At 54.8% G+C, this 26,856-nt stretch overlaps 1 protein-coding gene across 2 annotated transcripts in view; it reads left to right on the forward strand.

Moving 5' to 3' along the window:
- Window positions 1-456: 456 nt before the first annotated feature.
- Window positions 457-26,856, forward strand: part of APPL2 (adaptor protein, phosphotyrosine interacting with PH domain and leucine zipper 2) — a 55,384-nt gene continuing 28,984 nt past the window's right edge. For both annotated transcript variants that reach the window (XM_062202982.1, XM_062202983.1), the window contains exons 1-4: window positions 457-582; window positions 7,857-7,955; window positions 21,623-21,682; window positions 22,515-22,586. In XM_062202982.1, the coding sequence (XP_062058966.1) occupies window positions 529-582; window positions 7,857-7,955; window positions 21,623-21,682; window positions 22,515-22,586 (285 nt within the window). In that variant the 5' untranslated portion in view covers window positions 457-528. The remainder of the gene's footprint in view (window positions 583-7,856; window positions 7,956-21,622; window positions 21,683-22,514; window positions 22,587-26,856) is intronic.

Here is a 26,856-nt window from a genome sequence, read left to right on the forward strand (position 1 = left end):
GTACTGAACCAGATGAGCCAGGAGCAGGGCTGTCCTTGTGTGTAGTGAGAATACCGCAGCAAAATCCGTTCGCTCCTATCTCCTTCCACTCAGCAGGCTTCTCGGGTGCCCACAAGATAAAGCCTTATCTTCCTACCCTAGAGTCCCCTTTCTTCGGTTTTACTCATTCTAGGCGCTCCCTGCCGAAAGTGAAGCCCCAACACCGCGAGCGTCCCCTCGGGGTGCGGGAGCGGAAGTGGGGCCGCCACACTTCCGGGATCTGGCCGGATCCCGCCACACTTCCGGTGCCCGGCCTGGCGCTCGCCACACTTCCTGTTGATCCGGCCGGCTGGCCGGGGGCTGGGCTGGGCTGGCCGGGGAGGAGGGCCGGCGGGCGGGCGGCGGCGGCCACTGGGCAGGCGTGGGCGCGCGCGTGGCGACCGCGGGCACGGAGCGTCCGCCGCGTCGCCGGAGCCCGCAGCACCCCGCGCGGCCGCGCCTCTCGCCTTTCGTCCTCCCGTCCGGCCCTCGGCCCCGCCGCGCCGCGCCATGCCCGCCGTGGACAAGCTCCTGCTGGAGGAGGCGTTGCAGGACAGCCCCCAGGTACGCCCGCGGCGACCCTTCGGAGCGGGTGGGCGGGCAGACCCCGCGGCCGTGGGGATGTGGACGGGGTTGTGACGACCTTCCAGCCTCAGCTGAGACCGAGCTGTGGGGTGAGGACCGCCTCCCCGAGGAGCCCAGTGCTCGGGGCAGATCGGCGTTTGGTGCCTTCGCTTTGTCCTGTGCAAAGTAGGGGTGACGCGTGTCCCTCCTGGCTGTTGAGTGCAGTGGGGAAGTTCCTGGAGAGTTGTCGGCTGGGTCTGGCGCGGGGTCCTGCTTGCGAGCTCCGTCCCGCGCTGGTGTCATGAGACCTGGTGGGTTTCGGGCCAGGATGGGAGGCGAGGAGCCCGGATGCCGGCCCCGCGGCCCCAGGCCTCCCTGGCATTGTTGCCCCACTTGCAGAGAGAGGATTAGGCTGCTTGCCCTATTTGTGGCACCGGGGAGCTTGTTTAGCACACGCGAGTCAAAGGCTCTGAGCTCTGCGGGCCAAAGCTGCCTGTAGCTTCAGCAAATTAGTTCCTGGGGTCTTTAGTTCCTCTTCCTTTTTTTTTTTTTTTTTAAGATTTATTTATTTTATTTGAAAGGCAGAGTTACAGAGAGGCAGAGAGAGAGAGAGATCTTCCATCCGCTGGTTCACTCCCCAAATGGCTGCAAAGGCCAGAGCTGAGCTGATCTGGAGCCAGGAGCGAAGAGCTTCTTCCAGGTCTCCTACGTGAGTGCAGGGACCTAAGGACGTGGGCCATCCTCTGCTGCTTTCCCAGGCCACAGCAAGGAGCTGGATTGAAAGTGGAGCAGCCGGGACTCGAACCAGCGCCCATATGAGATGCTGGCACTGCAGGCGGTGGCTTTACCTGCTGTGCCACAGCGCCAGCCTCGGCCTCGTTCCTCTTCCTTTAACGTTTCCGCAACTTCAAATCTGCTCGCCCATCTGCATCCTTGGGTTATTGAGTTAAGTGTCTATTCCTTACTGTCTGGAAAAATCCAAATGCAGTTAAGCTGTTCTGGTCTTGCAGTTTGCCTGGTCGTCCTGGGTCCCAGTCCCTTTTCTCCCTGGAGGGAATCGCGCCTCCTAGGGTGATCCTTGAGTGCACGTCCTACACCTGCTCAGCATCCCTCCAGCCCAGAATAGTTCAGAAGCTCTGTGTGCCCATTCCCGCGTAACTGAAAGCAAGCTGTGACTTTCTTTTTCCTTTCTTAAATTCGCATCCACTGGGCTGCCTGACCTTTCCAAGGCCTCCTGTATGAGACTTGTGTTGTTCAGTGGACAGAAGACGATTTCAGAAGGCACTTCACCCATCTGTGCCTGTTGTGTGGGATCTGGACATCAGAAAAAGGAAGTTTCTAACAGTCACTGTAAACATGGATTTCTGTTTGCTCTGTGGCTGGGGATACAGAGGTACAAAGATACACTGCTTTCCTTACCAGACCTGGTGATGGCCGAGCCACGTGAGAGAGGTCGCACTAACTGCTGCCATGTTGTCCTCCCTAAGGTCCTGGCTCCCACAGCGAATCTACACTGGGAGAGTGGCTTGTAGGATTTACCCTGCCCTGAGGAAGCAGTAAGGGGTCTGGCAGACCTGGATTCTAATTCCGACCCTGTCCCTGACTTTTCCTGGGATGGGGGCAGGTCAGCAAATTCCCACCGAGAGGCCAGCCCAGTTAGCCCAGATTTCTGTAGCTGGTGAACATCTGCAGAGCGAGCGGCAGGGAGCCCAGGTGTGTGCTCAGGGAGCTGCAGGAGCCGCAGCGGTCCGTCCTGTCTGCCTGCTTGCAGCTCTGTGCGTGGCGTTTATGGCTGTGGACACTGTCATTGCGCTTGAATGTTCCTCTTCACCTAGGGAGTGCCTCTGTCGTTGCTGCCGGCCTTGGCCGCACCCTGAGGGGTCCTGTTGTGCTTGCGGAATCAGCACATACGCGCACTGTAAGGTCCGGGACGCTCCGCGGAGCGTGTAGCGCTCGATGGCAGGTGACCTGGGCCCGGCACGGCCTCGCTCCCAGGGCGATTCATAGACTCAGACTGGAAGGAAGCTTGCCCAGCACCTTCATCTTACGTGGAAAGACGAAGACAGCCAGAGCTCCTGAGTGTGTTTTATTGCCAGGCCCTGTTCTATGAGCTCTCTCGATTCCCCCAGCCATCTTTTATAGCTGGTCCTCTAGAAACGACTGGAGAGCAAAGAAGAGAAGGCACTGCCCGAGAGCTCGGCGGCCCAGCCACGGCCATGACTAGAGGATTGCGCACGTTAGCTCAGGCACCTGGCCCCTGGCTTGGCCGCCGTCGGCGACCTAAAATGTTTTCCCCTAGAGGGGGAGATCCCAGAGCGCGTGCGTTCTGTTTCCTCTGGTTTTCTGGGGAGCAGCTGCGAGGGAGGCTTTAGTCACCTGCTTGCACAGGACTGATGAACACAGAAGCTTTTGTATTTGCACCGCGTGACCCAAGAAGAGCTGAATAGACGTTGGCTGACCCCGGACACATCCATTCATTCCCTCCTGTCTAGCTGGCAGTGCTGCTCCATGGTTGTAAGCTAGACTGTGGGTGGACCCCCGGCCTCTCTGCCTGGCTCTGACCTGAGAGAGCGGGAGGTTTGGGGATTAGGATGTTTGCCGTCCGTGGCTGCTTGCGAGCTCCTGCCTCTGCTGGCTGCGGGAATGTGGCGATAACTGGGGGCCTGACCCCGCTGGCGCTCATTCTGTTCTGGGGAGCCGTCCCAGTACACCGTGAGCGCTGCTCTGATAGGAGCACAAGTGGGCCTTGAGCTCCCGCAGCTCCTACTGCGACGGGGGCTCGTCTTCTCGTCCTGCACGTAGCAGCTTTTGAGATTAGGTGAATACAGAAGCACTGTGGCTTGCTCTTTGGGTGTCTCGTGTGTTTTGCAGTTAGCATGACCGAAACACTGAGGAGTCAAAGAGGACAGGCTGGGTGGCCCAGCTGGGAGCAGCCGTCTCCAACCACCTAGTCCCTGTGTTTGCTCAAGCCAAAGGCCTCACACATAGCCTAAGTGCTTTGTCCATTTCACTGCTCAGGGGTCTTGCTCCATGACTCTTTTTATTTATGATGAACTTTTTTGTTTTTGGGGAGGGGGGATTATTTATTTGAGAGGCAGAGTTACAGACAGAGTGAGGAAGAGACAGAGAGAGGGGTCTTCCAACCACCAGTTCACTCCCCATATGGCTGCAATGGCTGGAGCTGAGCTGATCTGAAGCCAGGAGCCAGGAGCTTCTTCCAGATCTCCACATTGGTGCAGGGGCCCAAGTGCTTGGGCCATCTTCCATTGCTTTGCCAGGCACATTAGCAGGTAGCTGGATTGGAAATGGAGCAGCCAGGACTTGAACTGGCACCCAAAAGGGATGCCTGGGCTTTAACCCTCTGTACCACAGCGCCAGCCTCTCTAGCCTTCAAATTGTTTTCAGTCCTCGGTGCTGAGGCTGCTGTTGAGAATGTTAGGGCTGCTTGATTAGGTAGCACCCCGCTTGTTTAAGACAAAGGCAGGCTGCACAGCTGAGGTCTTACCCGAGGGTAAAATGGCCACTCACACTCCGGAGAGTGCAGGAGGGGGCAGAACAGGCGGAATCCAGATCCGGAATCTAGCACTGTTACCTTTGGCTCCCTGAGCTCGTGTTCTGTGTGTAGAACTGCGGCGAAAACCGCTGCATAGCTGAGTTGGCTGTGAACAGTGAGCAGCACGCAAAGAGCATCTCCGTGCCTGCATGCTGGGGCAGCTGGGAGTGACACCCACCAGTGTCTCCTGGCTCTCCTGGGGGAATTTGAGCAACTGATCCGCCGTTGCCCGGCCCATGGTCTCAGGACATCCTTGTTGTTCCAGATAGAGTTTTGAGCAGACATCCTGCTGGTGAGCGTCACGAGCCACACAGCGCCTGGCTCTCCGGGTGTGTTTTTTCCAGGGTGATCACGGTCTAGTTCACTTAGGAAGGGAAGACTGGAGTTCTGCCAGTTCTACAAGGTATCTCACACTCAGAGTATAAAGAAAAACACAGAGCCCACACTAGTGATGCAGTTCCTTCCATTGCTGTAGGTGAGAGCTTTCCAGTGGGATGACCAGAGAACCCAGCTGCAGCCAGCCCCTGCCCCACCCTGCCCAGCAGAGGCAGCCTCCTGCCGTGGAGGAGGGGTGACCGGCCGTGCCAGCCGCCCTGGGTTTCTGTCCCAGCCCTGCTGCTTTCAGCAGTGGGAGGCTGAACAAGTTTCTTGACCTTGATGAGCCTCAGTTTCATCATCTGTAAAATGGGGTCAGTGCAGTCATGGTGTCTACATCGTCAAGTTGTTGGAAGCCATAGGTGACCCAGCAGACGCACAGCATCTGGCACGCAGGAGGGGCAGAGTCAGCGGTCGCTCTCGTTTTCTTTCTTCCCTCAACATGGAGGACTTTTATGCAGGCCCTCTCTCTTCACCTTCCTTCTCATCTCCTGTGCTGTTATGTTCTGAAGAGTACTAAAAGCAGGAAATAGGAGCGAGGTGACTGGGCATCGTATTGATGGTTTTTTTGAAGAGCTGACCGACTGCAGTCTGGTTGTATCACTGCTTACTTCCCTAGTCATGTTAGTAATAACCCGGGAAGGTCCCATAATCCTCAGCATCGGGTGCCGTGAGAACAGGAAGTCCTGTGAGGAGCAGGAGTTTGGCCTGGGGGTTGGTGCCTGTGTTCCATGTCAGAGTCTTAGCCCCAGCACCCAACTCAAGTGGTTGGATTCCTGGCCCCCACTTCAGTCCTGGCTGTTGTGGGCATCTGGGGCATGAACCAGAGGATGGCAGGTCTCTCTTCTTACCTCTCAAATAATAAGTTTATAAAAAGAACCTTGACTATTCAATAACATTTTTATTAAAGATTTATTTGATTTATTTGCAACACAGAGTTACAGAGAGAAAGAGGGACAGAGAGATCTTCCATCTGCTGGTTCACTCCCCAAATGGCCACAATAGCTGGGGTTGGGCCAAGCTGAAAGCAGGAGCCAGGAGCTTCATCCCAGTGACCGATGTAGGTGCATGGGCCCAAGCTCTTGAGCCATCCTCCACTGCTTTCCCAGGCACATTAGCAGGGAGCTGGATCAGAAGTGGAGCAGCCAGGACTTGAACTGGCACCTGTATGAGATGCTGGCATTACAGGTGGCAGTTGAACCCACTATATATACCATAGCACTGGCCCCTAGGTGACATTTATAGATAATTATGTTGAAGACAGTTTTGCAGTAGTGTTAAAATGAAATTGTGTATTTTAAAGCATTTAGTACCTAGCACATTGATGGTACCTCTAAAATATCATGGAAGTGGAATTAAAAGATAAAGATAACATTTATTTTGGTGCAAAAAATGGGAATCCATGCATAGATATTTCATTATATGCATTTTTTATAGATTTTATTTATTTGAAAGGCTGAGTTACAGAAAGAGAAAGCGGGAGAAACAGAGACCTACCTTCCCTCCACTGGTTCACTCCCCAAATGGTTACAATGGCCGGGGCTGGGCCAGGCCAAAGCCAGGAGCCAGGAGCTTCTTCCAGGGTCTCCCACATGGGTAGGAGGCCCAAGCACTTGGGTTGTTTTCTGCTGCTTTCCCAGCCGTATTAGCAGGGGGCTGGATGGGCACCCATATGTGATGCTAGCATCGCAGGTGGTGATCTAACCGCCATACGACAGTGCGGCCCTGAAAAACGCTGCCAGCACATGAGTTGTGTTCTTTATGGGCTCTGGGATGCTGTTCCACTCTCACTGAGAGCGTGCATAAAAATTCTGTTTCCGTGGTCGTTGCGCTGTGACTCTGTGGCTGGGGAAGCTTCCTTGCTCTGGGAGCAGGTGTTTTGGCCTCGAGGTCCTTAGGCAAGGTGGTGTGAGGCAGCGCCGCTGTGAGGGCCACCTGATCCCAGTGCTCGGGTCTCCAGCCCAGAGGGTGGCCAGGCCTCATGAGCCACTTCTCTGACCCCTGAGCTGAAAGAGAGAAGCAGTTGGAATTCGTTTGCAGGGTATAAGGAGCGTTAACCAGGACTCATCCTTTGTGAAACGCTTTTCTGTCACCTCATTAAGGGGGTTTCTGTAACTAACTTTCCATTCTTCGCCTAATGGATAATTTTCTGGAGATCATTGTGAATGTCGGCGCATCCGTTCCCACTGGACTGGGCACTTTCACGAAGGACCCTTGTGTGGCCGAATCTCTTCTGGGGCGCCCTGATCCTGGCTCCTTGGTGTTTGCCATGTGCCGGGGCTGTGCAGGGCATGACGGGAGACGCCTGCCTGCCAGTGACCTGGCTCAGCTGCCATCCCAAGCTGGCTTTGTTCTGTTCCGTTTGAGTTTTGTGCCCGGAGCTACCAGTGGTGGGCCCAGGGCATGTGGCATTTCCTGGCCATGAGCTTGAAAGTTTGGTGAATAAAATGGGATGCAAACTGTGGAAAGTGACTGTGGCATCCTAAGAGGAAACAATGACACACTAGTGTAAGACGCTCACAGTTACAGCAGGCAGCCGCAGCGCTGGCGCTGCTGGGTGACTCCAGGCCGGCAGTGCCGGGCGGCCGCGCCCCAGGTACACAGCCAGCTTTTCCCTCGTGCTCAGTTCGCGCACGTGAAGGGAGAGGCTGCCTTGTGCAGCAGTTTTTATCGGATGACCTTCGCTGTCGCGTAGGTGGGAGCCCATATCAGGCCAGATGAGAGCCCTTTAGTTTTGTTAATCTTTAAAAAAAAAAAAAAAAACAGCTTTCTTATCTGGCCCTGACTCTCCCATTGTAAAGAAGTTCTTAGGGGCCGGCGCTGTGGTGTAGCGGGTAAAGCCGCAGCCTGCGGTGCCGACATCCCATATGGGTGCCAGTTCGAGTCCCGGCTGCTCCTCTTCTGATCCAGCTCTCTGCTATGGCCTGGGAAAGCAGTGGAAGATGGCCCAAGTCCCTGGGCCCCTGCACCCACATGGGAGACCCAGAGGAGGCTCCTGGCTTTGGATTGGTGCATTTCCAGCTGTTGCAGCCAACTGGGGAGTGAACCAGCAGATGGAAGGAAGATCTCTCTCTCTGTCTCTGTTTCTGTCTCTGTCTCTCTCTGCCTCTCCTTCCCTCTCTGTGTGTCACTCTGACTTTGAGATAAATTAATCAAATCTAAACAAGAAGGAAGCTCTGAGAGCTCTGGGCCTCCGGTCAGCAGGAGAGGCAGGAGGTGCCAGCTGGTGGACCAGCAGGTGCCATCCTCTCCCTCAGTGTGCTGCGTGCGTGTGCTGTGTGTGTCCCACCTCCCGCGTGACCTCTCCGCTGAGCAGTCATCCAGCCCCTGCCCTCTTCTCTTGCAGACTCGCTCTCTGCTGAGCGTGTTTGAAGAAGATGCCGGCACCCTCACGGATCACACCAACCAGCTGCTGCAGGCCATGCAGCGCGTCTACGGAGCCCAGGTACACGCGGCCCCTGCCCTCCCCGGGGCTTCTCTCAGAGCTTGGGAAAGTTGAGATTTTGCAGTAACACCCGATTTAATTTTTCTCACTTCCATCACCTTAAAAAAAACCCACGACAGCCTGTTTGCATTGTCTAAGAAAGCAGGTGATCTTCCTGTAACCAACCAGTGCAAGGGTACCCAGAACAGCTTTGGGTTGCTTTCTACAGATCGTACCCCAGTGGGAGGCCTCCGAGTCTCCTCTCGCTCTTTGTCTTGTTCTCATCCATGCGCAGTCCTGGATGGCAGCCTGGGAGGGCGCAGATGGCTTTCAAGCGAGTTGAGTCACAGTTCTGAAACTGTTGGGTGGCTTCTTTGTTTTGAGGAACAAATATCTCCGGCTTGCAAAACCATGGAAAATAAATTGCTGAGTAGCCAGAGTGAATCTTTTTTTTTTTTTTTTTTTTTTTTTTTGGAAGACTTTATTTAATTGAGAGGTAGAGTCACAGACAGAGAGAGGGAGAGATGAGAGAAAGGTCCTCCATCTGCAGATTCACACCCCAGATGGCTGCAACAGCCAGGGCTGGGCCGATCCGAAGCCAGGAATTTCTTCCAGGTCTCCCACGTGGGTACAGGGGCCCAAGCACTTGGGCCATGTTCTACTGCTTTACCAGGCCATAGCAGAGAGTTAGATCTGTCAAGAGGAGCAGGGCCAGTGCTGTGGCCCAGCAGGTTGAAGCCCTGGCCTGCAGTGCCGGCATCCCGTTTGGACGCTGGTTTGAGTCCCAGCTGCTCCACTTCCAATACAGCTCCCTGCTAATGTGCCTGGGAAAGCAGCAGAGAATGGCATGGGTCTTTGGATCCCTGCACCCATGTGGGAGACCCAGAGGAGGCTCCTGGCCTCCTGGCTTCGGATCGGCTCAGCTCTGGTGTGGTCATTTGGGGAATGAATCAGCAGATGGAAGACTTCTCTCTGTCTCTACCTCTCTCTGCAACTCTTTCAAATAAATTAAATAAATCTTAAAAAAAAAAAAGGAGCAGGCAGGGCTAGAACAGGCACCCATATGGGATGCCGGTGCTGCAGGGGAGGCTTAGCCTAGAGCACCACAATGCAGGCCCCCAGAGTGAATCTTTTTAAGATCAAGCAGTGCTCACATAGGTTACTTCCTAGGAGAACATTTATGAGCTACTTAAAAATAAAATCATGTCACACGTTGAAGTATTCTGGCCACTGCCAGTTTTCATTATTGATTCCTTGCTACCGTAGTTCTGTGTTAATGTTTCTTTCTCTGATTGATGCTGTCTAAAGAATACCACATTCAGCAGTATAAAGCTCTAGTATAAAGTTCTGTGTAGTCAATTATTATGTAGCTCTTAGAACTCCTGTTTTTACTCCTTGAGTATTAGTCATTTGATCACGTACAGGAAAAGACTCAGTCCCTGCCATTAGGGAGCTTACGGTTGGGTGGCAGACAGACCGATGTCCAGAGGGTTGGAGGTGCAATTGGGCTGGACACCTAAAAGGAGGAGGATGGTGATCAGTGAGATTGATTGACTACTCACTACTACCTGCTAGGACATTTCAGGGACTTCGACATTGATTACTTCCTTTAAATTCTTTGACAGCTCTGTGGAGTGCGTATTGTTATCGTTACCCTATTCGTACACTCCCTTTAATCCTTAAGAAGACTTAAGCATTCTGCTGAGCAGGTTGCCCAAGTCCCCCCAGTTAATTCATGGCAGAGCAAGTCAGCCTGAAACCAGACTTGGCCACCTCACTAGTCTGCTTGGGGCACCAGGGAAGTGGCCGTAGAATACAAGGGAATAGCTGGGTTCCCGAGGCAGCTGGGGTGAGATGCGACTGAGCGAGCGTGAAGAGGTCAGTGGGGGTGGATGCATGATGAATGATGCCCAGGTCTTGGTTGGAACAGCAGGGTGGAGGGGTGAGGGAACATGGGAAGAGGTGTGCGTGTGTGTGGATGTGTGTGCATGACGGGGTGCCCAACGTAATTCTCTCGTGAAACACTGATTTTGAAGAGTGGGGAAGGGGATCTTGCTAAATGTTTGATCCAGAGGAGGGTGTTTGGCACAGTGGTTAAGATGCCACGTGGGATTCCCATATCATAGCAGAGTGCCTGGGGTTGAGTCCCAACTCGCCTTCCAGTCCAGTTTCCTGCTGATGGAAACTCTACAGTAGTATAGCAGTGTAACGGATTAATTAGAACTCGCTTTGTTAATGAAGGAAATTGTGCTGACTGTGATTTTGCTTGTTTTGTAAGCCGTTCAGAGTGTGGAGACTTGAGTGTTATGTCCATTTTTAGACATTTATTTATGAGGCAGAGGAAGAGAGAGAGAGGGAACTCCATCTCTTCTGCTGGTTCCCTCCCTGCATGGCTGCCGTAGCTGGGAGTGGGCTGAACTGAAGCCGGGAGCCTGGCACTCCATCCTGGTTCTCATGTGGGTGGCAGGAGCCCGATCACTCGAGCTGTTACCCTTGCCTCAGAGTCTACACTGGCAGGAATCTGGAGGCAGAAGCCAGAGGTGCGCTGATGTCTTACCTGGCGTTTTAACTGGTAGACTAAATGCTCACTCTGTCGATTTTTAATTTGAAGCCCTGCCTGTTTATGTGTTGTATGTTTTTTGTATTTTCTCTAAATGTTCTCAATTCAAAAACCCCAGTGTTTTTGACAGGACTTACAGCTGAACTTGTGTGCTGTTCAGTCCTCTGAACATTGTCATTGGATGATTGTCTCTTACTGAAGGCTGAAAAGCCCCAGGATTTAAGAGACGGTGTCTGTGTCCCTGCCCACAGTGCGTCTGCCTTCCACGGCTCCAGAACCGTTTACCCGAGGAGGCCACACACATCTTACGCCTTTTTCTTTTGAGCCAGAAAACTGCGTTTTGCCAACAATAAGTGGGTCTTGCATTCCCTAAGGCTGTCTCCCAGCACATGATCATCACGTGGGTTCTGTGCTGGCCAGGCGCTCTACCTCCTGCTCCGTGTCCCGTGGCGGCAGAGCTGGGGCAAGCGTCTGCCCCGCGTTGCCAGGCTCAGCCACGGCTTGGCCATCAGTGCCGTCAGAGCGGCAGGCTGGGGGCCAGCAGGCTTTTCAGGTTGATTTGAAACCCCAGATGGTTTATCTGTTTCTTTCCAGTTTAACAAAGAAGTTTCCTGAGTGCTCATTGACCAGTTTGTTTACACACACACACATATAAATATAGTCTTGATGTTTTCATTTTCCCCAAGTTATGTTTTCTTGGACTTATTTCATGTTATTCCTTAAATACTTTACACTTAGACATGTTGAATTAGATTGATAGTTTTTCTTAAAAATATTTTTTATTTAGGGACTGCAACTTCGTGCATTTAATATATACAGATTTGGGAACACAATGCTTCTTTTCCTGCCTGCCGCCCTCCCACCCATACTCCCGATTTACAGAGTTTTATAATTTCATTTTTCAAAAGCAGGCGTTTATCAAGATGTGGCTTTTTCATGATTACATGTTTCCAATCAGGTTTATGCTGCTGATGAAAGATCAATGCTCAGAAGAGATATTTTAATCAGCCTGCATAGTAAATTCTGAATTCTGGTCTGTTGAGTTCCTTTCAAATCCCAGCTTTAGACAGAGTGACAAAAACGAGAGAAAAGCTCCCTGAGCAGTTTTGCTGATGTGTGTGGTTTGCAGGAAGTTTTAAATTCTGTTGGTGTAAGCTCCAGAACGAAGCTATAGGCTGAAGCTGCCTCCAGCATCTCCCAGCAGTCCCTGGAGTCACGTCTGGTCACTTGGCCCGGCTGTGCCTTTGCCTGTGGTGGGAGCTGAGCGCTCCTTCGTGGGTCATTTGCATGGAGGGAGCTGGATCCATTTCAGTGCGGACAGAGCAGACTGCTTTCTCACAGTGCTCTGCGAAAGCTTCAGCAGTGTCTCAGTTGGTATAGATGGGCACTTAAATCTGCTCAGACTTTATATTTAATACATTCCTATGATACTTGTCTTGATTTTGTATATGGACCGTAAGTTTTTCCTTTCCCCCACAGTTTACATTTTTCTGGTGTTTACAGTGTGTTTATTAGGGAGGGCCTCAGAGTGAAGTTTACTGAGACGACCTGCTCAGGGAGTGTCCATGGCTGCACAGCCTGACATACGTGCGCACCTGTGCGTACCGTGGTAGGAAAACCTGGCAGCTGTAACCTGCTCTCCTGCAGCTGCTGCCGAGCCTCTGTAATTGGTGCTGGCCGGTGGCATTTTGTGTGTGTTGTTTATTTCTGCCTTTATGAAAATTGATACTTGAGGAGATTTTGATTTGAGAAGAGGGAGAGAGAGAGAGCTTCTGTCTGCTGGTTCGCTCCCCAAATGCCCTCATCAGCCAGGGCTGGGCCAGTCCAAAGCTAGGGGTCAGGAACTCATTCTGAGTCTTCTGTGTGGGTGGCAGGGACCCGGGGGCCCTTCCAGAGTGCGTATTAGCAGGGAGCTAGAATTGGGAGCGCAGCTGGGACTCTCACGTGGGAACTCTGATAGGGATGCAGGCTTCCCGAGGGACATCTCAGCCTCTAAGCCAAGCACCTGCCCCTGCTTTTGTCTCCTAGCGGATATTAGAATTTTTTGAGGCCAGAACCATGGTTAATACTGATTTCAGCAAAGGAGGATTATTTTTACAGCATAGTCACAACTCTGCAACCGTTGTTAACCATACCTTTTGCAGCACAGAACTACTGAACCTAAACATTGGTCCTAAAACTCCTGCTCCGGAAAGCCTGGGTTTGAAGTAGGAATAATGTCTTCTCAAATTGGGGTAAGACAGTGGGAAGAAATAGGAATAAAATACTTGGAAAGGAAAATATACAGGACTTTGGTATTATCAAGAAATAACATTTTCACCTAAAATGATATATGTATGGGGCCAGTGCTGTGGTGGTGTGGGTAAAGCTGCTGCCTGCAATGCCAGCATCCCATATGGGTGCTGGTTCTAGTGCCAGTACTCCACATCCAGTTCCGCTCTCTGCTATGGCCTGGGAAAGCAGTGGAGGATGGCACAAGTCCTTGGGCCCCTGCAGCCGCATAGGAGACCCAGAAGAAGCTCCTGGCTTTGGATCAGCTCGGCTCCGGCCATTGTAGCCAGTTGGGGAGTGAACCATCAGATGGAAGATATTCATTCTCTCTCTCTCTCTCTCTTTCTCTCTTTCTCTCCCCCCCCCCCCCCCCCCTTTCTCTCTGCCTCTCTTTCTCTCTCTCTGTAACTCTTTGAAATAAATAAATCTTAGCCGGCGCCGCAGCTCACTAGGCTGATCCTCCGCCTTGCGGCGCCGGCACACTGGGTTCTAGTCCCGGTCAGGGCACTGGATTCTATCCCAGTTGCCCCTCTTCCCAGGCCAGCTCTCTGCTGTGGCCAGGGAGTGCAGTGGAGGATGGCCCAAGTGCTTGGGCCCTGCATCCCATGGGAGACCAGGAGAAGCACCTGGCTCCTGCCATCGGAACAGCGCGGTGCGCCGGCCGCAGCGCGCCAGCCGTGGCTGCCATTGGAGGGTGAACCAACGGCAAAAGGAAGACCTTTCTCTCTGTCTCTCTCTCACTGTCCACTCTGCCTGTCAAAAAATTAAAAAAAGAAAGAAAGAAAGAAATCTTTTTTTAAAATGATATATGTAGATACTAGATACAAAGGTAACAGGAAAGTTTATAGCTAAACAAGGTAACATGAAAGTACTTCAGAAAGTTTATGGGGAAATGGAATTAAAAGATAAGTTTATTTGGGTGCAGAAAAGTTTTGAAATTGCTGCCTAGTTTTCTTCTTGGTACACATTTTCCAGGAGTGTTTTGCAGTGCCCTTGTGTGCCTTGTGTGCCGTGTGGGAGACAGAATGAGCGGTAGGCATCCGGGAGCGTGCGCTTGTGACGGCGTGTGGGAGGCAGGCGGGTCAGAGCTGTGTCTTTTCCTAACCGCAGCAGCAGCCTCCGTTTATGGCGCACGCGCATGGACGGTGAGACATTGCTGTGCCTTCACTCCTTTGGCTTCCCCGGCAGAGGAGAGGTGTCCTGGTGAAGTGTGCCCGGTCGTTCTTGGTGTCCAGGGGCATTGGTTCCAGGCCCTCCCCCCCATCCGTAGGCGCTTGCCTCCCTTATGCAAATAGCACGCTATGTGCAAGTAACCTAGCACATCCTGTGCACCACAGGTCGTCTCCAGGTTACTGGTAGTGCCCGTGCTGCATACACTGTTCAGGGAATAATGACAAGGGGAAAAGCATACGTGTTTAGTGCAGCTGCAGTTTCTGTGCCGAATATTTTCAATCTGGGATTGATGACGCGGAGAGCTGCCTGCAGAATAGGAAACCCAGACTCTGAGAAGTTACGTAACCTGCCCAGGATCACACAGCAGCACCAGACCTGGGCTCAGGTCTTTGTCTGCAGAGCCTGTGCTCTTAGCTGTGTCGCCGTGCTCTCTGTCACTCTGGTCCCTGCGGTGCCGGTGGAGGACGTCGAAGCGCTCAGAGGAGGCTCTCTCTGACAGTAGAACAGCCTGCCTCCATTCCCCAGCCTGGCGCCTGTGTAGTTAGAGGGCCCCAGTTCCTTGTTGCATCTCAGCGTTTCATTCGTTTCTTTTTTCTTTTCTTTTCTTTTTTTTTTTTTTTTTTGACAGGCAGAGTGGACAGTGAGAGAGAGACAGAGAGAAAGGTCTTCCTTTTGCCGTTGGTTCACCCTCCAATGGCCGCCGTGGTTGGTGCGCTGTGGCCGGCGCACCGCGCTGATCCGAAGCCAGGAGCCAGGTGCTTCTGGTCTCCCATGGGGTGCAGGACCCAAGCACTTGGACCATCCTCCACTGCACTCCCTGGCCACAGCAGAGAGCTGGCCTGGAAGAGGGGCAACCGGGACAGAATCCGGCACCCCGACCGGGACTAGAACCTGGTGTGCCGGCGCCGCAAGGCGGAGGATTAGCCTAGTGAGCCGCGGCGCCGGCCTTCATTCGTTTCTATCCATGATTGTTCCAATGTGTGCATTCCCGGAGCCCTGGGAACCAATTACATTGAGGCTGATGTGGCTGGGGCTGTGTAGTACAAAGTGTGAGGGGCCGGGCCGGCCTGGTTTCTGGAAACAACCTCGCAGACTTGGTTCCTGCCCTTGATGTGTGGGTGGGACCTGCAGCTCTCCTCATGCTGTCTTTGAAGGTTTTCAAACTGGCGTGGCAGATTGTTCTGGGCTAGGCGCATTCACTGAGGCTCAGGGGATAGGTGTGGGACCGTGGGCTTAGCAGGTCTGAGTTCCAGTCTTGGCTCAGCCTCTCGCTGTGTGACCTTGGGCAGGTCAGGTCACTTCCTGAGCTGAGTTTCTTCATCAGCTACAGAGGCCATGTCTCATACGGTTGTTGGGAGGATTACTGACATTGACACCTGGGCAGTGCTTGGTTCTTCTCTGCAGAAGAGTCTCTCCGTGTTAACGGGACCGTCTCCCATGGTCCCAATAATAGGTGTGGTGGCGGTGGACCCTGGGCCACCCTGCCACTGTTACTGGGTTAAATGGAACTTTGGTCATCCAGCCCTGACTTTCTGGAAGGTGGAGACTGTCCTTGCAGTCCTCACACTCCCCCTTCCCCCACTCAGGTGGGCACCACTACAGTGTGGTCTCCAACTGCACTTGTGTAGGGGTTGCTAAGTGCCTGGCTCACAGCGTCTCTGCACCCATCTGATCTCCGCCCTGGGTCCCCGGGACAGACGGCTGTCTCCCGCCTCTCCTGGTCTGCCCCGTCATCCCTGCCGGGCTCCCTTTTGCTCCCTGCCCCTTGGTCTTGACATTCTCCACGGTTCCGTTTGACTCTTCTCTGGATACTCTGTTCTCTCCTTGGGCAAGATCGCTGGAGCGGTAGCTGGCCATTTCTGAGTTTGTGTTTAGCCCTCGTCCCTTGGTGAGCCCTGGGTCATTCCAGACCACAGAGGCCTTTTGTCGTGGTGTGCAGCGAGTTTGTAGCTCTTTCCTGGCTGTGGCAGCTTGTGCCCCTAGGAAGGAGGCTGCCTTCTGCCTTCAGTTCTTCCTCTGCCTCCCTGCAGTTCCCGGGGTCGGCACGCGGCACAGGCGTCAGGCTGCCCCTTCAGGCTTGTCTCGGGCTGATGGAGGACGTGACCACCCTCTGCACGCGCTCGCACGCGCTGTGCCGTTCCTGCTGCCCCAGGTCCCCTTCAGCCCCTCACCTGGGGGAAGTGTCCTTCTCAGCCATTAGGGCTGGGTCATGTCTGAGAAAGGCTCGGACGCCTTCCCTTCCGTCCTCCCCTCCGTTCCTGGCCAGAGTGCTTTTCCCCGTGTGACCCAGTGCCCTGAACGCTTGCCGTCAGAGCCCTTGTGGCGTAGTGGGAGGGTTCCCTGTCCCTGTGTGGGACAAGGCAGATGGGCCCATTCCAGTGCCCGGCAGTGGCCACGGCCCTTCCATGCTTGGTAGGCGCTGTTGAGTGAAGCTCGCGCAGGGGCCGTGGGACATCGCCACCTCTCTCAGTGCATCCCGGCTGTGGACTCTGCCGCTGATCCCCTCCTCAGTGCCATAACTAGAGGCCCTGGGGCCCCTGCCAGTCTCCCTGGAAGCCCTGTCTCTGGACTGCTCCTCCTGCTGCTCCCTCTCCACATCCTGCTGTGCCCCTTCCTGGCCGGATTTCTCTCTCAGCTGCTTCTGGTGGCCTTCTGACCAGTTCCCTCCTCGGCTCGCTGTGCCCCTGCCCATTGCAGCCGCTCAGGGTCACCCTGGGGCTCCTTTCTGGGCTCGTCCTCGTCCGGCCTGACTTCCTCAGTGCTGCCGTTGCCTCCAGAATGAAGTCAGGCCCTCGCAGGCATCTGCTTGGGGCTGCCCAGGCTCGGCATTGCAGCCTTGCCTTTGCCTCACTCCTCACTGCTCCCTGTAGCCCTACCTCAGATCCGTGCGGCCTGTGGGCCCGGCTCTGAGCACTGTGTGCAGCGTCTCTGGCTTGATGCTTGGTGCACATCTAAGCAGGTGCCTGTGCTGTGCTTGGACTTGCGGGCGATTTCCTGTGCTCTGGCCGTGGCGTTCACATTTGCCGTGGACGCTGCTCCCCAGAGCCTGGATGCCGGTGGTGGTGCATTTAGGAAGCTCTCTGCCATGGGAGGTAAAATCCCTTGGCCAGGCACTCAGCTTTCCTTCCGGGTCTGCTCACCTGCTGTCTTTCCACCTGGACAGCAGCCCGGGGAGGTTCTGGTTAGCATAGGAGGTGTGTCAATAAACCCTCGGCCAGCCTTTTTCTGGGGCACCAGTTGGCGTGGACAGCAGCCCGAGAGCTGTCCCAGGGCCTCGGAGAGAGTGCTGCTCTACTTAGAATCTGAATTTGAGGCCCTCTGTTTTGACTGCCTTGCTGGTTTCTATTAGTCATGTGATTCCAGAAGATTGTAGACGCCTCCTTTCGGAACCTTCCTTCGCGCCCTTGGTTGTCAGGGGGAGGTGAGGGTCCTGCCCACATGGGCGCGCTGCCAGGATGAGATATGGTACCATGTGAAAGGCCCCCAGCTGCCACACTCCGCGCCGGGGGAAGACGGGGTGAGCGTTCGCGGCAGCCCTTGTTGTTCTTGCTGGTGTTTCCTTTCCGCCTGAGCCCCGGCTTTGCAGGTCTTGCTTCAGAGATAATTGCGCACTTAGCACACAGGGTGGGGTTCGCTGAGTGCTGCTGGTCAGGTGATTCATAAAGCTTTTGTGTACAGTAGATTAAAAGTGAGATTAAAGCTGCTCCGGTTCAGAAGACTTCTCACGTCACGTGCGCTGTTCGGGGCAGGTGGCAGGCCACCTCGACCGAAGGATGTCACTGCCAGTGAAATTGTTCTGGTAGAACAGAACCTTAGCTGGCCTTGCAGCCTGGAAGATGCCCACATGAGAATCCACGGCAGTTTCCTGAGGGCTTCCGGGAGCAATCTGGGGGAGTCCAGTGATCCAGCTGTTTTGTGGAACCTCTTGTGTGCTGCGCCAGGGTTGTGTGAGAGGCCCCTGCGCATCTGCCCCGCCAGCGCCCGGGGCCATGTGGTGCTGGCGGTTCCCTGACGGCTGTTCCTTTGCTATCCAAGCACTTGTCTGTAGGTTCTAAAGAACACAGGTGTCCTGTGGCCCTCGCTGGTTTGCAGGGCCTGGGAGTGCTGTGCTTACTTGATCAGCCTCTGAACGTGCGGATGGGCAGAGTAATACTTCAGAGTGAGCTAAAATGAAGACAACCAATTAGAAGAGTAGAAAATGTTCCTTGCTTATGGGAGGGCCGCCTGCAGTGGCTGTGGCAGGAGAACAGGTCTTTCAAGATCAGCTAATTTATTATTATTTATTGGAATGAAGTCAGATTCATTTGTTTATGGACTGTAGATATATTTTTTTTAAGGTTTATTTATTTGAAAGGCAGTTACAGAGAGGCAGAGGCAGAGAGAGAGATGTCTTCCATCCACTGGTTCACTCTCCAAATGGTTGCAATGGCTGGAGCTGGGCCAATCTGAAGCCAGGAGCCAGGTGTTTCTTCTGGGTCTCCCATGTGGGTGCAGGGGCCCAAGAACTTGTGTTGTTTTCCACTGCTTTCTCAGGCCATTGCAGAGAGCGGGACTGGAAGTGGAGTTGCCAGGACTTGAACTGGTGCCCATATGGGATGCTGGCGCTGCAGGCAGTGGCTTTACCAGCTACAACACAGCACTGGCTCCGATGGCTTCTTTTGTGTTATGAAAACAGAGCTGAGTGGTTAAGACTAAGACAGTCCTCTTTCTCTCTGTCTCCTGATCTCTGTCTCTCTGTTTCTGGATCTCTCTGTTACTCTCTCCTTCTGCTTCTCCTTCTTTTTCCTTTTCGCCCCTTTCCTCCGGTCTGTCGGGTTTCCCCCAATAAATCCTTTCCCTTACTCCGGTGTTCGGTGTGTTTTGTGGCGGCCTTACACTGGTGCCGTGACTCGGATCCAGGCTCCCCCAATGGCTTTGCTCTCCCTTTGGGGATCTCTGAGCTGCCCTGGGGTCCTGGATTTCTGCCAGTCACAAAACACACCCCCGGACCTCCTTCCACACCACTGAATGCTCCGTGATCTCCATCCACACACCGGCCTTCCAAAATCCGAGGTAAGATGCGGAACGGGAAATTTATATTCACTGCAACTTCTACTTTGAGTTATGGTTCTACTCTTGTCTCCTGGTAGCAGGTGCCAGCCACAACTCCCCAAGGCCTTTCGGTTTCTACAGACTCTGTGTCCGGGCAACAGTGGGTGTGGGTGGCGACTCAACCACCTGTTCAACTTCTGCGGGATACGCCCTGGGCTCCAGTGGGTGCTTGGGTGACGACCCCACCCTCTGTTCCCATATCCTCTTGTCAGTCAGACAGCCGGGATTCTGGGGACGCCCGATATCTGCCGATCCGACTCTACAGGTCGCCATGGGAGCTTCTTTCTTCCCGCGTTCCAATTACGTAACATGGCCCCTCTCAGATTGACTGCAGACCTCAAACGCCGACCCTGAGAGCTTTATCACTTCTGTGAGCGCTTGGGAAGATGGAAGGGGATCCCATATGCTCAGGCTTTTCTGTCTTTGATCTAAACCTTCTGTGTGTGCTTCCTGCTCTCCGGCCCAGGTCCTGTTTGCCTCTGAAGTTTCAGGTCTAGGGCCTGAGCTGAAATAAAAAAAAAGTAAAAAATTATAATAATAAAAAAGACGAAGATGGTGGTACCCACAAGCCATAAATGTTTACTGTCTGGCCCTGTGCAGAAAAGATTTGCCAGCCCCGGTGTAAAGCCCAGACCTTCTGTTCTTTCCTCTCAGTCGGATTTGGGATCTTAGGAAGTCGTGTAGGAGAGTGTGGATTTCACAGTCAGACAGACCTGGGTTTGCATCCCAGCCCTGCCACTAACTGGCTGTGGGACCTTGGGCGGGTGGCTTAACCTCTCTGTGCTTGAGTTTCGTCATGTATGCCATTGAGTTAATAATTCGAACCTGCCTTACTACATTATCAGAATTAAGTGAGGTGATTCATGGGATGCATGTCTGGCACAAATTAAGTCCCGTGTGGCGTTAGCTGCTGCCAGCATGGTGCCTCGCTGGCTCTGCAGATCACATTCGGATGGGCTGTCCCGGGGCAGGCGCCAGGGTAGCTTGAGCAGGTGCGCCAGCGCAGGAGGGGCGAGGGGTCTCGTTGCAGCAGAGTCTCGGCCAGCCCAGTGCGCTGGGTGGGCACTGCTCTGTGCTCCTGAGCTTCAGAACAGCACCGCTGAAGACCGTGCCCGGCGGGCGTCCTGGCTGTGTCCCCATCCAGTCTGCGCGCTCCGTTGCTGCTCTGTGTTGTTCCTTGTAAGGCCGGGAAGTGTCTTCCCTCTTACCTCACACTTCCGGGTATAATTTGAGACTTGGACTTTAGGTGAATCATGCATTTCATTCGTTCATTCATTCATTCATCTCAGGTTGTTGAGTGGCTGCTGGGTGCTGAGAGCTGCTGCGTGTTCCTGTCTCAGGGCAGGGCACACTCATGGTGTGTGTGCATTGGTGTGCATGCTGGCTGGGTTGGAAAGCGGAGGGGCCCCAGTGGGGAGGGGCCCCAGTGGGAGACCTCGTTGACCTTGCCTGACGTGGGGTGGGGGGGGAGAAAGCCGCATTTCAGGGCTGTTCATGTCTTTGGGCGGATGGAGGAAGTCAGGGAGCAGGTTGGCCAGTTGTCTGCAAGGAAGTCCCCGAAAAAGTGGCTTTGGCTCTGGTGGGTCCTGCACAGGGGGACCCCCAGATCTACAGCAAGCTCCCGCAGGGCTCGGGGCTTGCCCCTCAAGACGCCCAGGCCACACAGAGCACGCGGAGAGGGCAAAGCACGAAGGCCACCAGGGCCTGTGTCGTCCGAACCGGGTCAGGCGTGGTGGTTCGGGCCCTCCCTTAGGAAGAAGCCCTGAGTCTGACCGAGCCCGGGGCGAGGGGTGGGGAAGTGTTGCCTGCACTTTAGACGTGTGAGCCCTGTTTCCTAGGCTGCCGTGTAGCTAGCCAGCACCTGGAGGAGTGGACGAGGAGGGCAGCGGAACGCAGGGCGGGCAGTCTCCCAGGGCAGTGCGGCTCTTCACCGCCGTGCCTGCGGGGCTTCCTGGGATGCTGGCGTGCGGCTGTGTCTGTCACTTCCAGCAGGATGGAGCCGGGGCTCCCCTCACGCAGAATCTGGTCACCCGCCGGGGCTGCTTTGCTCCGCTGCCCTTCTGTGCGGTGTGCATCAGGCCGCGTCCCGGCTCTGTGTCCCGCACCGCGCCCCTTCCCCTGGCTCCATTCTGCTTCCCAGCCCTCCAGGCAGCCTGTCTGGATCGCTCGTCCCGAGGCTGAGGCCTGGGCTCCGCAGAGCTTTCCTGAGAACTGCTTGTCCTTGGGGGCTGCCCGGGTGCTCATGGCAGAGCCTCCGGGGTGCCGGCGGTTTGCCTCCGCGGTCTCATCACACTTGCCAGGGCTGCTCTGATAGCTGCTCCCAGCGAGCCGTGGGGACTGAGGCCGTGTGTGTCAGGCGTTGAGATGCGTTCCTACGTCTGTTCACCGACCCCGGGGAGCCGTGTATAAAGGGTTAAAGGATGAAAGCAGCCTTCAACCTGTTGAGTGGTCTCGTTCATGTTTTCTAAATACTGTCCGGACCAGACACGAGTTCATAGGCAGGCGCGCGCTCACTTAGGGATTCTGTGGGGTGGCGGTCCCCGTGCGGTCCGTGCCTGGACAGTTGTAACCTGCCCTTCTCCTGCCCCTGCAGAATGAAATGTGCCTGGCCACGCAGCAGCTCTCCAGGCAGCTCCTGGCGTATGAGAAGCAGGTAACCGCTCCTCACGGGGCCCCGAGCACCCTGCACCTGTTCTGCTCCGGGCTCTTGGGGGCACTTCTTTCTTTAAGAATGCTTTTCACTTATTTTCATCTGCTTGAAAGGCACAGTGATAGAGAGATGGACAGAGACAGATCTCCCGCCTACTTGTCACTCCCACATGCGTAGCATTCAGGGCCGGGCTGGGCCGAACCAGGAGCTGGGAACTCCATCCGGGTCTACATGGGTGGCAGGGGCCGAAGCACTGGAGCCATAACCTGCTGCCCGCTAGCATGATGCATTAGCAGGAGGCTGGGTTGAAAGCAGAGCCCGTGTTGAAACTGACCCTCTGATGGGAGATACCCGCGTTCCGGCTGCACCCCCTCGGCCCCATTGAGGGGCTTTTTAAAGGAATTCTCCAGAGGCCTCCTCCAGAGACCTGCACGTCTATCTGTCTGTCTCAGTTATTTTGTTCGATATGCCTCTGATAAATCCTGGCCGGTGGTTTTCCCCAGTCTTTACGAGCTATTCTAGTTAGCCTGCAGCAGGCATCAGCCATCCTTGAGGCTTCGTAGTCTCGGAGCGACTACAAGTGGATCGGCACTCACAGGCCAGGAAGGGACACTCGAATACAGACATCTCGTTCAGGCAGGAAGGGGTGATGGCCAGCAAAGGAATGGCCGCGGAGGGCCGGAGGGCTGGAGGGATGGCGGCGTCCTGGGCGGGAGTTGCTCGTGTTCCCCAGCCGAGCGACAAGGAGGAGCAGGGCGCTGGTGTGTTGTGGGGGGCTGCGTGCTCCCTCCTCAGCACGCACTTAACACCTGGCTCCTTTGTTCTCTGCTCTTAGAATTTTGCTCTTGGCAAAGGCGATGAAGAAGTCATCTCCACGCTGCACTATTTTTCCAAGGTGGTGGATGAGGTAAGAGGGCAACACAACATTTTAATTTGATTCTTTCTTTTTTAAGATTTTCTGTTTGTTTGGTTGGTTTATTTGAGAAGTAGAGAGAGCGCTCCCAGTCCTCTTGTTCACTCCCCAGATGCCCGCAACTGCTGGGGTGGGCCAGGCCGAACCCAGGAGCCAGGAGCTCGGTCTGGGTCTCCCATGTGGGTGGCGGGGACCCTAGTATGTGAGCTGTTAACCTGCTGCCTGCGAGGTGTACGTTAGCAGGAGCTGGGGTTGGGCATGGAGCCAGGACTCCAACTCGGGCAGTCTGATGTGGATGCAGGTCCAGCGGGGGTCTGGACAGCGAGGCCAAATGCCCACCCTGATTTACTTCGAAGGTTTGTGTATCTGAATGTTGGCCCCCTTTCCATTTGTAAATGTCTCCTCTGAAAAAGGTAGCTTCACTTGTTGGCCTTCCAAGGATCCTTTCCTTTTTTTTTTTTTTGTTTTGTTTTTTTGACAGGCAGAGTGGATAGTGAGAGAGAGAGACAGAGAGAAAGGTCTTCCTTTTTGCCGTTGGTTCACCCTCCAATGGCCGCCGTGGCCGGCGCATCTCGCTGATCCGAAGCCAGGAGCCAGGTGCTTCTCCTGGTCTCCCATGGGGTGCAGGGCCCAAGCACTTGGGCCATCCTCCACTGCCTTCCCGGGCCATAGCAGAGAGCTGGCCTGGAAGAGGAGCAACCGGGACAGAATCTGGCGCCCCAACCAGGACTAGAACCTGGTGTGCCGGCGCCGCTAGGTGGAGGATTAGCCTGTTAAGCCACGGCGCCAGCCAAGGATCATTTCCTGAGAGAAGCTGTGCACGGATCGTTCGCTGCTAGTTGGAGGGGAGACCTTTGATGCACACGGGGAGTAGCCAGACCCGAAGAAGGGTTTCTGATAACTGCATCGCCTGTGTTAGCTTCCCGGGGCTGCTGTACTAGGTGACCACGACTGCATGGCTTCACACAACAGATATGTATTCATCACGGTTCTAGAGGCCGGAAAACGGAAGTCAGGGCGTGGGCAGGGCCATGGCGCTCCAGAGGGAGAGTCCGTCCTGCCCCTTGCAGCTCCTGGTGGCTCCCGGTGACACTGCAGCATCACTCTGGTCTCTGACTCAGACTTGGCGTGGCCTCCCCGCCCCCACGCTTCTCCTCGGCGTGTGCGGCTTCACTTCTGAGGACTTGGCATCACACCTACGGCTCACCTGTAGTCCAGGATGACGTCATTTCAAGACGCTTCATTAGATCTGCAGTGACCCCTTTTCCAAATACTCGCACATTCTGGGGGGACATAGTTTTGGGTGGGGGTGCACAGTCCAGCCTGCTACAAAGGTTCGTGCACAACTGTTCATGTAACCGTGTCATATATTTGGAATATTTGTGACAAACCAATATTCTTACGGGAAAAGTGCATAAATCCTGACTATAAAAACCAGAGTAACTCAGTTGCTACTGTTGCTGTGCACATTAGGTGAGAATCAACAGTTTCGCCTTGGAGGGGTTTGCAGTATGTAGCGACAGGAAATCTTGCCAGAGTGGACGAGAGAATGTGCAGATCGGTTTCCCTCCCACAGCCACTGCTCTGCAGTAGGTGCTGTCTCCAGCCTAGCACGCAGACATGGACCTGCCTGTACAGCCGTGCTCACGGCAGTTCATTCAGCAAGCTGCTGCTCACTCGGCACCACCTGTCGTTCAGCTGACTCCTGTGTGGGCTCAGGAATACACTGGGGGACGTGGGCTCCGGGAGTGCACCGGGGGACGTGGGCTCCAGAATACACCGGGGGACGTGGGCTCCGGAATACACCGGGGGACGTGGGCTCCGGAATACACCGGGGGACGTGGGCTCTGGGAATACACCGGGGGACGTGGGCACCGGGAGTGCACCAGAGGACGTGGGCTCCGGGAATGCACCGGGGGACGTGGGCACCGGGAGTGCACCGGGGGACGTGGGCACTGGGAATGCACCGGGGGACGTGGGCTCCAGAATACACCGGGGGACGTGGGCACCGGGAGTGCACCAGGGGACATGAGCACCAGGAATATACTGGGGGACGTGGCACCGGAATACACCAGTGGACGTGGGCTCCGGAATATACTGGTTCTTGTTGAGCTTTGTCCTCTGACCCTCTGAGTGGTAGGAAGTTTTCTCCCACTGGTGTCTCAACACCCAGCGTGCTTCTGGTCCCCACAGCAGGTTGGTTTTCCCCACACGCAGCAGTTCTCTGATAGCAGACCTACAGATGTACTCAGTCCTGGCACTGTCCGTCACAGCAGGTGCCCGCTTCTGCCAGCCCAGGCCCCTGTAAGGTGGAGCTAGGGCGGCTCAGCCCTCGAGGAGACACTCACTGCGTTTTCTGTTTACGGGAAGGTGTGACGGCACGCTTCCTCAAGTAGGCGTGGTCGATGATCAGCCCAATCTCCGGTCCCTCTCCCTTCCCAGAAGATGGGGGTGGGGCAGAAAGGCACAGGCTTCTGGTCATGGCTTGGTCTTTCTGGGGGAGCAGCCCCCATCCTGGAAGCCACCAATGGTCACCTCGGTAGAACAGAAGATCCTCATCACCCAGGAATCCCAGGGCACTGCAGGCTGTGTGTGGGGGACCAGCTGCTAGAACCCAGTGTGTTCTGGTACCTCTGTAGTCTCAGGAGTTCATGTGAACTGGATCTAGGCAGAGGCCCAAATCCATGTTATTCATCCTATCACAATATCAGACCCATTCCTGTGGAGCTCTCTGTGTGTTGAAATGGACGTAAGGTACAAAGAAATGTAACCATAGAGACACAAAAGTGATTTGGGGAAGGTGGGAGAAGAATTTTGCTTCATTATCAGGGAATAAGTAACCCACGGGCAGAGTTGGTAGGCTGCACCCACTGAAGTCATGTGTTTCTTGAGGAAAGAGAGTTGCCGAGGTTGTCAAAACCCCAGCACCAAGATTTCCAGCTGAAAATATTTACTCACAACCGCATGTTCACGGGCAGGAGTGGTGATTCCTTAGTGGGGAGTGAGTCATCCCACAGGAGGGACGTGTGAGTCCCTAGGGAGTAGGGTGGCATCCTATAAGGTGGCTGCTGTGAGGACTTTTTCCAGAAGCTTCTTGACAGGAAGACCTGAGAGAGGAAGCGGAGAGCCCGAGGGCCTAGATCCGGGAAGAGGGGGTGGCGCTTGAAGTTGTTCTACCTGGGCCCAAGCCAGGTAGAACAATACGCGGAACACCCAACTGAGAGGGGTGTGTGTCGCCCATATTTAACGAAGGCCTTGGAATGACATGTGGTGAATCGTCCAGAGATTTCTATGCATGGTAGTTTCCCCAAAAGCAGGGTTCGGGGCCCCATCTTTGGCGTGCACCTGAGCCGGAAGTCGTGGTCTTCAGGGGTGCCATTGGTCTAGCGTGTGCGTGTCTGTGTCCGGCCCTCTGCTCTGAGAGCTTCCTGGCCATGTTCCTGTCTTACCTGCTGTCGCCAGGTGGGGAAGACAGTGTCGGTGGGTTCTGAAGCATGACATGGAAGGTGCTGGGTCCCTGCTTGGTCCACCGTCTTCAGGGGAGGCCCTGTGGTTTCCAGTCATTGCCCGTGGACCTCGGGAGCCCTAAGTCAGAAAGTACGACATGAGCCCCAGATCCTTAGGAACGAGAGGAGCAGCCTGGCAGTGTGCCGTTCCCAGCGCACGGCTGTTGGAGAGCCACTTCCTGTCTCTGAGCGTTGCTTTCCTCCCCTGCAAATGGCCAGCCGAAAAGCCCACTCGCTTGGGCTGTTGTGTGGATCACGTTAGATTGACCCAGAGCTTCAGGCACACGGCAGGTGTACTTGTTGACATTCCTTAGCTGTTCACGTAAACAAGACACCCCTTAGTGCAGTAACTGCAGACGGTCGTGGGCAGCGTTCTGCCGGGTGCCGCTTGCTGGCATCCCCGCAGGGGAGAGCTGTCGGACTTGGACTTGGTTGAGGGGCAAACGTGAACGGCTGGGCTTCGAGCTCCCTTGTCTGGCAAGTGGTTGGCCCCCAGCCAAGTGTTTAGGCGTATCAGAGGGGCCTCTGCGGCCACAGCCCGGCAGGACCTAACCCCTCGGGAACTCCGTGGGCAGAGGCTGACGTGTGTGTGACAGCCATTGCCCCTGAAGGAAGTTGGCCGAGTGCAGGCAACCCATGTGGCTGCTGGGTGGTTTCGCTCGTCACCCAGCACGGAGCCCCACACCCCCACTAGGACGCATGCAAGTGTGCGATCCACAGAGAAGCCTTCGCTGGGGTCTCTGCCACCCTCGGGCCTG

This window comes from Lepus europaeus, chromosome 10 (assembly GCF_033115175.1).
Source record: "Lepus europaeus isolate LE1 chromosome 10, mLepTim1.pri, whole genome shotgun sequence".
In the NCBI taxonomy this organism is placed as follows: domain Eukaryota; kingdom Metazoa; phylum Chordata; class Mammalia; order Lagomorpha; family Leporidae; genus Lepus; species Lepus europaeus.